Genomic DNA, 12,412 nt, shown 5'->3' on the forward strand with positions numbered 1-12,412 from the left:
TACTTTGAATCTATCCTGCTGAAGAATGCAGTGTGTCATTACCTACTCAGCTGAGCGAGAAGGACATTTTAAAAAAGCCAGGTACCAATATACAGACTCAGCTAAAATAATGTAACGTATGTGTATAATGTGCTTGAATTTTCAAACACTCAGCACTGACCTAACTCTGCTCCCACTGAAGTCAATGGTAAGATTTCACTGACCTCAGTAATAATGTAAAAAGAAAAGGAGGACTTGTGGCACCTTAGAGACTAACAAATTTATTTGAGCATAAGCTTTCGTGAGCTACAGCTCACTTCTTCTCAAATAAATGTGTTAGTCTCTAAGGTGCCACAAGTACTCCTTTTCTTTTTGCGAATACAGACTAACACAGCTGCTACTCTGAAACTAGTAATAATGTAGTTAAAGCCAACTCAGAGTGCTTTTTTAAACAACTGCAGTGGAAGTACACAGAGAGATCATGAAATGAAAGATATTGTGTATGTATACACACACGGGAAGAAAATTAAGGTTAACACAGGGAGGGATGTCATGTGACTGGACTGAGACTCAGGAGATCTGGACTTAATACCTTGCTTTGCCACAGATGGGTGTGACCCTGGCAAGTCACAATTTCTCTCTACCTCAGTTCCCTATTCATAAAATGGGGCTAATACTTCCTACTCCCCTTCCTTTGTGTTTTGCCTATTCAAGTTCTTCAGGGAAGAAGGGTTAATTGGAGAATGCCGTGCCCAGCTCCCATCAGACTGACATGGTTTACTCTTCCCCAGGCCAAAAGCCCAGGATCAAAGAAAATCCTAAACCTTAAAGAAGATAGGCTGAATGGGCTGTCAGCAACAGTGGCAAGTGATGGGTCTCTGGCAGACAGACATATGAACTGCAATAAGTAGGCTGGCTTTCCCAACAAGAGATGGGAATATGCTGGGTCTAACTGACCTCTGGATAGAGAGGTGAAGCTTTAAAGAAATGCGCATACAGAACTCAGCTGTTTTATTAATCCATTTTATAGACACTATGTTTCTTTTGGCTAACAAATGCCACTTTGTTTGAAGATACTGTTTTTCAGTTACTTCAATGAGCTGATTTAAATTTAAATCAGAAGACTGATTTAAAAAAAAAAGGATAATACTCTTGTTACACTAAAAGACTGAAAATTACAATAAACTTTCTCAATATTATTTTTCTATGTAAGTAATTGATGTAACTGCCAAAGGAATGTTATGTGATGGTAGGAGGGAGATGATCTGTGGGATAATCTCTTTAATAAGATGTGGTTCACACTATGAAAACTTTGTGAGTACCCTGTTCTAGATGGTGGCTTAGAGATGTGTTTTACTACAATGGAGACTATATTCAGAAGTGCTGGTGGAAGGTGCTTGTAGCGCAAAACATTGTAAAATATGGATAAAAAGTTAATCAAATCTTAAAAATAACTTCACCAGTTTCACACCTTAAACAGAAAAAGAATGGATAACCTTGCTTACAAACAGCAATGTAAAGCAGGATGATGTTCTAAAAATACATTTAAAAATGAATTGAAGGTGAGGAAAGGAATGACAATTTTGTTATTTTGTCCCCCACTAACTTTTCTTCCATTCATCAAAACAACAGGGATAATGATTTCCTCGAGTGAGAAGGTACAAGTTACACACTACTGGGAGTAGATGGCAGATTGGTGCTAAACAATCAGAAAATGGCTTTAAGCAACACGTAAAAAGCCACACTATTCGTTCAGTAACTCAGTCTCATCATCTTAGAAAAAAACCCGTAACTCTAGAGAAAAAAACAAAGCTAATTGAATTAACTGAAGCCAACAAAAGCATGTTTAAGCTTTGCTGTATTTTATCCACTTTATTTTATGCTTCTGTTTTATAAACCTTGCTAAAGAAACAAAAGTCTAATTTGTTAAGTGGCTTTTCAGATAATACAGTTAAAGATAAACACAGGATTCAGGCTGATGTCAGAGAGTTTGGAAGAGGGGAAAAAAAAGAAAAAAAAAAAAAAAAAAAAGGCTTGGAGCCCAAATGAACTATCAACTATTCTCAGAAATGTACCATGAAAATTTCATTGCACAACAAAACTTTATTTCTGAGTTTTACTTCAGAAATAAAACAACCTATAAAGTGTGATGCTAATAAGGACGTGGGTAGCTGTAAAATAAAGAGATTTACTCGGAGTTTGGTTTGATTTTAAAATTACAGGAGAGCTTAAAAGATGACAAAATGTGTTTGCACAGAAACTTGTTTACTGAAAAATTCCCAAGAAAATAAAACTGCATGTTTCTTTTAGCAACCAGAATCTCATACACAAGAGGAGATCTTGTAAGTCCCTACTACCAATAATAATAAAGTAGTTTTTACCCAAGATCCTCAATGTCATGCATTGTGTGTGTGTGAGTGTGTGTGTGTCAGAGAGGATGTGTGAGTGAATGTGTGTCAGAGAGAGAGAGAGAGAGAGAGAGAGAGAGATGTATCTAAGGTCATTCAGCGAATCTGGTTGAAGCAGAATGGTTTAATGTTTAAGCCCCTGTTCTAACCATCAGACTAAGACTTCTCCACTGGAGGCATTTGCTGGATGGTAACCCGTTGACTGAAGCCAGGTAAAAGGAAGGTTGTTTACTACTCCCCCTCTCCTGCTGCTCTTTGTTCCACTCCACTACTAAGTCCTAGAGCAGCTCTTCAGTCCTCCCACCAATTCACCATACCTACTAGTATGACAATGAGCTCTGCGGCAAGCAGCACTTCTAGAGACTATCGGGCTGGCTTCCACAACTTCCAGAGCTAAGTAGTTTGCTGAAGGAAGATGGGATGAGGTAAAGCATCCCACCAGACATCACCAGTAATTGCCAATACACCCAGCCCAACTAGCATTAGGAGCCTGCTATCCAGCACAATCAAGCACAGACCCTCCACAAGTCCCAGCACAAAACACACCTACAGTTTCATACTGATTACAGCCCACAAATTTTTGTGGCCGGAAAGGCCTGTGAAATTTAGGTATTTTGCATTAAGGAACTGGGTGGTTTCTAGGTTGTGGGTGGAAAAAGATTGAAAACCACCGTCTTAATCTATGCTCCTTTTTTATTTTTTAATAGGGGCATAATAAAGAACATTCCAACTCCTAAGCAAGGACGACTATTTATACATGGCTTTGTGAGTATTTTCTATAGCTTCCCGTTGAAGAGTTGCAACATGCAGATGTATACAGATACGACAATGTAAAAAGCAAATGCCTTCTTGACATATCTTGTCAACTGTAACCAAAAATCAATGATCATCCAGAAATTCCTTCCTTTCCTGCATGTTCTATCACAGGGTGGGCAAACTGTTTGGCCTCAGGGCCACATCGAATTTCCAAAATTGTATGGAGGGCCAGATAGGGGAGGCTGTGCCTCCCCAAACAGCCAGACATGGCCTGCCCCCGCCCCCATCTGAACCCCCCTGCTTCTCACCCCCTGACGCCCCCCCGGACTCCTGCCTCATCCAACCCCCCCGTTCCCTGTCCCCTGACGGCCCCCCCAGGACCCCTGCATCATCCACCCCCTTGCCACTCCCTATCCCCCCACAGACCCCGTGCCCCTGACTGCCCCGCCGCCGCCCCATCCAACCCCTCCTCTCATTCCTGACTGCTCCTCAGGAACCCCTGCCCCATCCAACCACCCCTTCTCCCTGTCCCCTGACCGCCCCAGACCACCCCATCAAACCCCCCTCCTCCTTCCTGACTGCCCCCCCCGGAACCCATACCCCCATTCAACCCCCCTGTTCCTCACTCTCTGACTGCCCCAACCCCTCTCCAAATCCCAGCCCCCAACCACCACCCTGAACTCCCCTGCCCTCTATCCAACCCCCTGCCCTGCCCCCTTACCACGCTGCCAGGAGCACTGGTGATTGGCAGTGTTACAGCCGCGCCCCCCAGAGCACCAGGACAGGCAGCCGTGCTGCCCGGCTGGAGCCAGCCATGCTACTGTGCAGCACAGAGCACTGGGTCAGGCCAGGGCTCTGCAGCTGTGCTGCCTGGCAGGAGCTCACAGCCCCGCCACCCAGAGCATTGAGCCGGCAGCACAGTGAGCTGAGGCTGCGGGGGAGGGGGGACAGCAGGGGAAGGGCTGGGGGCTAGCCTCCCAGGCCAGAAGCTCAGGGGCCGGGCAGGAGGGTTCCGCGGGCTTTAGTTTGCCCACCTCTGTTCTATCAAGTCAAGCCCTCTCCCATATGTCTCTTCACTGACTCCTTCTACATCTGACTCCTTCTACTGACTCCTTCTACATTCAAACACTGCAGCCTCAACTTAGATTCGTGGATTCATAGATATTAAGGTCAGAAGGGACCATTATCATCACCTAGTCTGACCTCCTGCACAACACAGGCCATAGAATCTTACCCACCCACTCCTGCGAAAAACCTCTCACCTATGTCTGAGCTATTGAAGTCCTCAAATTGTGGTTTAAAGACTTCAAGGAGCAGAGAATCCCCCAGCAAGTGACCCGTGCCCCATGCTACAGAGGAAGGCGAAAAACCTCCAGGGCCTCTGCCAATCTGTCCTGGAGGAAAATTCCTTCCCGACTCCAAATATCGCAATCAGCTAAACCCTGAGCATACGGGCAAGATTCACCAGCCAGATACCCAGGAAAGACTCTGCCCAGTTAAACCCAAGCACATATCAGCTCTAGTTTCATCTTACATCTCACTCATTTGCTGCCATTTGCCTGCTCCTTAATGCTCCCTTTTCCAATCCATCTTATTGCCTTTTCTATACCAGTTCCTATGCATGAAATAGTCTTCCTGTTCCTGTGTGCCAAGGAAGACAGATATAGATATTCAAAGGAATCTAGGGCATACTGGTTTAAAATACCATATTCCTTATGAATATACAATCCAATTTTAATTTGTCATATTAGTATGCTTGGACTGTAATGGCTATATAAAATGCACTTTAAATAAGAATACAGTCAAATCCATGATTAACAGCACTGTAATGCTGTACAAGTATTATTATAATGTGGACTGCAAACTGCATTAAATCCCAAACTCAAAAACAAGGAGGTTTATTTAGTGTATTGTATGAACATTTATGAATAATAAAATACTTCTTAACTTATAGCACTTTCCATCGGAAGATCTCAGAACATTTTATAGGCATTAAACAAACCCCATAGCAGCGCTGCTGGGACATCAGCATTATACCTATGTTAAAGGTGGGTAAACAGGCATACAGATTGATGTACCCAAGGTCAGACAGTAAGTCAATGGCAGGCCTGTGAATAGAATTCATGAGTCCTAGCCTCCAGTCACCACTATAACTTGTAGATAATACTGCCTCTTACAATACAACTCATTATACAAATAGCATACACCTTCCTTACCTTGGATTGGTTTTGTATGCTCCTGTATTTCACAGCGAACTGTTCCCGTTGCCACATCCCACACAATTATCTTTCCAGAGGCATCAGCAGAAGCTAAGCGCAAAGAATACGGAGAACCAATATTGTGATGGTAGTTTTCTTTAGCCCATTTAACCTGAAGGTATGAATGAAACAGGTTAAAATAGACAGTTATGTATAATAAAGACAAGTATTTAATACTTTTTAGTTTGACCCCACTAAATGGGATATAAACTATCTGAACACAGACACCAGAAGATTATGCAACAGTTAGTGACATACATGTGAAATGACTACAGTTTAATAAATAGAGACTTAAACTGGCAACTGTTGTGCAAGTTTAATTATTTTAGTTTATCCTAAATATATTACCACTGTGCACAGGTATACTAAAATTACACAATAAATCAATAATTTTCCCTGCATTCATGGTTTATAATAATTCTATATACAAATATTGATAACTTTAAGGTTCCACAGTTAAGGAAAGTCAAAAAATGCCAAAATTAAGATGGCATGTGCACCTGTCTTTTTACATGTACACATTAGAAGATACACAAGTGCAGTTTTTATTGCCATCAAACATTGTATACAAAGTAATACACATTTTCCTAAAACCTTAAATGTGTGAGACAGAATATAGCATTTTTTAATTCTTATACTAATTGCCATAATGGCCAATATACGATTTAAACTTTTTATATGATAAAAAGTATACATTTTAAAAATGGTCAGCACCCAGGCATAACCCTCCCTCCAAACCTCTCTTTCTCTCAAGACTTCAAAGCCCTGCTGGTTTGTAAGAAGACAGCAATCTGTGTGCATAAATTAATCAGCTGTAACAAATGGACTGTAGTACACTGGAACACACATGCACCTTCAGAGACTTAATGAAGACTGCTCCTTCCCTGCAAGACTTAGCAGGTGCCCTCTTAAATACAACCTTTCTAAACTGTACTATCTTACTGTAACCCTCTGAGCTGCAGAGCCGGGCCCCAGGTCCCCTCAGCAGAGGGAGGAGCAAAGCTGACGTGGAGGAGCAGTGAACCGTCGAGGAAGGAGCTTTATGGTCCAGAATCTGGCCCCTAGCAAGGTTCTATGCATTGCTCTGGCACACAAGAAAAAAGCCTTAAAGCCAGCATAACTGGCTTCTTGGGGATTCCCCCAGTGAGTGTGTCATAGGTGGCTGGCATAACTCTATGTCTCCTCTCTCTTTAGAGTCTCCAGCTTACGGGGCGTTTTGAGGAAAGGGCCAGGGGTTACAACCTCCAGATGATTGCCATGCCACAATGGTCCATGGGGGCCATAGGTGGCAGGTGATAAAATAGAGCTGCCATGAAGCAGCTACCTGTACTGGATCAACACCCCTTATATTAGGACAATGCAGACACCTTCATGTATTCTCTACTCCTCAGAACAGTATGGCCAGTTTCCAGGATCTTGCTCGAAGAGCCAAGGTTAAAAAAAAATGAATGTACTATGCATATGCAGGGTGCAATTTTCAAGGGGTTCAAAGTTTGTCAAATCAAAATCAAATTTCATCAGAACAACCAAAAGGCACTTTTTGAAGAAGGGCCATGCCAGGCCAAATTTCAGTTTTGTAATTTCATCTGGACAGCTGTTCAAAAAGGTCACAATATTGTGAAAAGAAAAGGAGTACTTGTGGCACCTTAGAGACTAACCAATTTATTTAAACATAAGCTTTCGTGAGTTACAGCTCACTTCACTGGATCTCCCCACTATATTTTCCACTGCATGCATCCGATGAAGTGAGCCGTAGCTCACGAAAGCTTATGCTCAAATAAATTGGTTAGTCTCTAAGGTGCCACAAGTACTCCTTTTCATTCTTTTTTGAACCCAGTTATACTTTTGGCCTTCATAACATCCCACAGCACTGAGTTCCACAGGTTGACTATGTGTTGTGTGAAGCATTTCCTTTTGTTTGTTTTAAACCTGCTGCCTACTAATTAATTGGGTGACCCCCTGGATCTTCTGTTATGTAAAACAGGCAAATAACACTTCCCTATTCACTTTCTTCATACCATTCATTATTTTACAGACCACTATCATACTCCCCACTTAGTCCTGTCTTTTCTCAGTTAAACAGTCTCAATCTTTTTAATCTCTCCTCCTAAGGAAACCATTCCATACACTTACTAATTCGTGTAGCCCTTCTCTGTACTTTTTCCAATTCCAATATATTTGAGATGGGGTGAACAGAACTGCACAGTATTCAAAGTTTGGGCACACCATGGATTTATGTAGTTGTATTATGTTTCCTGTTATATTATCTATTCCCTTCTTAATGGTTCCTAACATTTTGTTCGTTTTTTTGACTGCTGCTGCACGATGAGCTGATGTTTTCTGAGAACTATCCATGGCGACTCCAAGATCTCTTTCTTGATGTGGTTTAAATTAGCTGTTACCACTCATTTTGTATGTTACCACTCATTTTAGGATTATGTTTTCCAACGTGCATTACTTTGCACTTATGAACATTGAAATTCATCTGCATTTTGGTGCCTAGTCTAGTGAGATCCCTTTGTAACTCTTCACAGTTAGCTTTGAATTTAATGATCTTGAGTAATTTTGTATCATCTGCCAACTTTGCCACCTCACTGTTTATTCATAAATTATCTGGAAAAAGGAATATGTTGAACAGCACTGGTGCTAGTACAAATCCTTTGGGGACCCCACTTATCACCTCTCTCCACTGTGAAAACTGACCATTTATTCCTATCTTTGCTTCCTATCTTTTAACCAGTTACTGATCCATGAGAGGATCTTCCCTCATTCCATGACTGCTTATGGGGACAGTTATAATCTCCCCTTATTACTGTATTTTCTGTTTATGTAGCCTCTCTAATCTCCCTGAACATTTCACAATCACTGTCACCATCCTGGTCAGGGGCTTGATGGTGTATTACCTACTGCTATACTCTTATCATTCAAGCATGGAATTTCTATCCATTAAGATTTTATGATTCTGTTTGAGTCAATTAAGACTTTTACTACATGGGATTATGTTTGCTTTCACATATAGTGCCACTTCCCCACCAGTGTGACCTATTCTATCATCCCTATATACTTTGTATCCTGGTATTACCATGTCCCATTGATTATGATCATTCCAGCAAGTTTCTGGGATGCCTACTACATAATATCCTCATTTAATACCAGGAACTCAGGTTCACCCATGTTTGTATTTAGACTTCTTGCATTTGTATACAAGCACTTTTAAAATTTCTCAATATTTAGCTGTCTGCCTTCATGTGACGTAACTGAACAGGACTTTTTTTGTTTGACTGTTTCTCTTCAGTTCCTACATATACTTTTGTCAAAAAAATGTATCAGGTGCTGCTTCTTCACCTATGCTAGCGTCGTCTAGAATCTCTCTTTCCACCCAAAGAATCACCACCCTCTACACACAAACCCTAGCCCCTTTTAGCTGTCTCTGACCATTGTTTTTGAAACTTTAGCACTCTAGTTGGGTTGATTTCACGAATCAGGTGGGTAGTTTGGCCAGTATGACCAAAGAGATCTATATGATAAGTTTCCAGACCAGATCACCATAATCAGATTCCAAACTCTGGTTGTTCTGATAGCTGCATCTGTTCAAAGGTCCTTCAAATATCACTGTTACACTTAGCACTTATTATACAGGACACCTCTCTTCAAAACACTTTACAAGCAACTATTAATGAAAAGTTAGAGTTTCATTTTTGCTGTAGGGTTCAAAGATTAATATTCTCATCCAACAAAATGTAAGTTGTGTGGTGTCCGGTATCTACGTATTGGATGACACAATTCTAAGCTACAGACTGTCTAAGCCTAAGTCATTTATTTTCACTAGGCATGTGCAGCATGTCTAACTCACTACCTGGAAGACTCAGCAGCAAGGTTTATGGAGGCAGGCTCTGGAGTGGGAGCAGAGCAGGTCTGGGGAAGATGAGAGGCTGAACAAATCTTTTAGGTTTTTTTTGTGTGTGGGGGGGGGGGGGGGAGTGGGGAACAGTGATGTTTAAGCAGACGCACGAGGTGTCTGGATGGCCAAGAAGGTAGTGTATGCGTGAGCGAGTCCAGTGCTTTTGCACAAAGGCATTGGCACATCAAGGGCTCCTTGGCATTCTGATTTCAAATCCCGGGGTGCAGCAAAACAGTAGACCTTAGGCTCCACCACCGCAAGTTCCTAGCCACATCCCTGTGTCCCTCCAACCAAAACCCTCTTAGCACTTCCTCAGTCGTTCCCTGTACCTCCGCCGCTACATCCCTGCTCACCTTTTCTCACTTCTGCCAGAACGTTGAGCTGAATTGGGGAAGGGAGGTGAAAGATCTTTGAAACATCAGTTACTTCTTTCCACCATCCACCGCCTACACATATCACCCTCACCTTAACAACTAAAAGGGCAAGCTTGACTTTGAACAATTATATAATATGCGAATGCATACTCAAATGTAGATTTCAAACCTGTAATTACTATATAAAAAAGCCACATGAACTTTAGAACTATCACTAGCTACACTGATCACCCATGCATAACTGTTTAAACATTACAGACAAACATCGGGCAATCACTATTAGCAATCTGACATTACACACCAATAAAAAAACCCCTAAATATAGATACACTACAGATAATATTATTAAAGCCACACAAAATCTATACTATTCATTAGGACAAAGGGGGTAAATATATAAAGTAAACATGGCTGGACTTTAAGGATACCCATTAATAGTTCAACATGAAGGTAGAGACATGTGTGCAAAAGATACACGGTTCGTAAGGTTAAAAAGAGGATATGTTTAATAGATTGCAGATAGTGTGTTGAAATACTTAATTGCTTATTTCTTGGCTTTTAACAGTGTTAACTGCTGGGGTATGCAGTCCAGTAACATAACATCCAACAAGTTTTTTAGGTGAAAATTCCTTGTAAATGGAGCCTATGTTATTTTCTTTGTAACAATGGACTCAGAATATGTTTCTTATGTCACTTGCAACTGTAATAGTTTTTTTAAAAAGGAATGTGGTAAGTAGACTTCTTAAATATTAAGTTCAGGAATGGAAGAAAATTATTTATGAATACATCTAAAGAAGTGTGGAAAGATCTTGGCCAGTATAATAATTTCTTATACGATGTCCACTGATCTTTAAAGCAGAAAAGAACAGAATTCCACTCCTCTCTTTTTCCTCATAAATTAGTCATTTTCCTGGGTCTGCTCCAGTTAATAAAAGAGATGGTGGTTTTGAAAAATGATCTAATAAATTATATAAAGACTGCAGGGACTTTAACATTTAGCTTACTGTTGAAATAGTATAACATCAAAAAAATTTGCTGGAAAATATGGCTATCCTGATGCAGTTATAATGCTATCATTATAAGGCAGAAGAGTTGATATAATATATAATTATATCGGTTATAATTTATTAACTAATGTTTAACTTTTAAACTAAGCTATTAATATTGCCACTGTCCTGTTCCACTGTGTGTTTAATTTGTTGTTTGGACACTATTTTAGGTTTTGGTATTTACCTATAGCTCATGACCAGTTCTGAGGACAGTCCAGCACATGTCAGGGGTGTAGGAGACTAAGACGACAATCTGCTGCTCATCCAGAGTGAGTGTCATTCATTGTAATGTCAGAGTATATAATTTTAAAACATGTTGTAAAGAATGATTTGATACATTTTCTTATACAGTATCTTGCCTTAAGAGAGTAAAGTCATTAAAAAGTGTTTTAATATACTTCATAATATACAGGTCCCCAAAATATCCATGTGGATTGGCCAATAGGTATGTTTTTATTACCACTCTCATCAGTCTCCATTTTGTGACCAACTGCAGGACGATCTCTAACCAACAGAAGTAATACCTAAATATTATGTTCAATTTAGAACAGTTATGATGCTGACTAACTATTTGTATGGTTATTTGCCAACCTCTTGCACATGTCCATATCACTTATTGCTCCATCCACTATAGAGGATAATATAATTTATTGTTCAAATTTTGGCCACATATTTCTTTGATACTCTCCATACACGTAATAAAACAGAAAGGCTTTAATCAAAGTGTTTGTGGCATAGAAATGTGTTGTCATATATGGAGATACGACATGGCACACAACTTATATAGCAGTTCCAGATGTTTACATTTGAAAAATACTCCTATCAACAGAAACAAAAATCTATATCTATATATATATATATTAATCAATAGGCAAGTCAGAGACACAGCCTGGCAGTATCAGACAAATGGTGGATCTAAACTTAAGTAGAAAATTCAGTTGCTCTCTGGTATGTTATTGCTCCAAATCCGGAGACTAAATTCAATCATTAAAATGTGACTAGAGGGATTCTTGTCCTTATTTAGATGCTAATCTTAACTATTCAGTAGCTACCAATGTTTCCATAGCAATGTAAACAGGTTTAATTTTATAATATAAAACATCCCAAAAAACCCAAACAAAGCATTAAAAAGGAGTACTTGTGGCATCTTAGAGACTAACAAATTTATTAGAGCATAAGCTTTCGTGAGCTAAAGCTCACTTTATTGTAGCTCACGAAAGCTTATGCTCTAATAAATTTGTTAGTCTCTAAGGTGCCACAAGTCCTCCTTTTCTTTTTATGGATACAGACTAACACGGCTGCTACTGTGAAATAAAGCACTGTATTTGAAGAAACATAAACATGGTAGATTGCTGTCACCCCACCAAAATAAAAAGTACTCTCATGCAGTTATCAACTTTTAAATACACAAAGTTTCAGCCACCTGCAATATCTTGATAGATTTTACCTCTGAAGACAGCTGCTTTCAGGATTTGGTGATGCTATTTTAATTTATTTGGGTTGATATGTATCCAAGTGCAGAGGATCAACTATAAATGAACCTCTTTAACACTGCAAGATGGTATTCTGCACCTCACTCAAAAATATGGCAGTCTACAGCGTCAAAACAGACCACTTTTTCTTATACAGCCCACTCTCCACTATACAAGAACTGCAGAGGAGGGGTGACCACCATTCCAGTCGATAG

The 12,412-nt window shown here is 40.2% G+C and overlaps 1 protein-coding gene across 5 annotated transcripts in view; it reads right to left on the reverse strand.

The window, feature by feature from the left end:
- Positions 1 to 12,412, reverse strand: part of WDR11 (WD repeat domain 11) — a 72,730-nt gene that overhangs the window by 54,072 nt on the left and 6,246 nt on the right. For all 5 annotated transcript variants that reach the window (XM_073354200.2, XM_073354199.2, XM_073354202.2 and 2 more), the window contains exon 3: positions 5,360 to 5,513. In XM_073354200.2, coding sequence (XP_073210301.1) covers positions 5,360 to 5,513 — 154 coding nt within the window. The remainder of the gene's footprint in view (positions 1 to 5,359; positions 5,514 to 12,412) is intronic.

Source organism: Lepidochelys kempii, chromosome 7 (genome assembly GCF_965140285.1).
Source record: "Lepidochelys kempii isolate rLepKem1 chromosome 7, rLepKem1.hap1, whole genome shotgun sequence".
Classification (NCBI taxonomy): Eukaryota; Metazoa; Chordata; order Testudines; family Cheloniidae; genus Lepidochelys; species Lepidochelys kempii.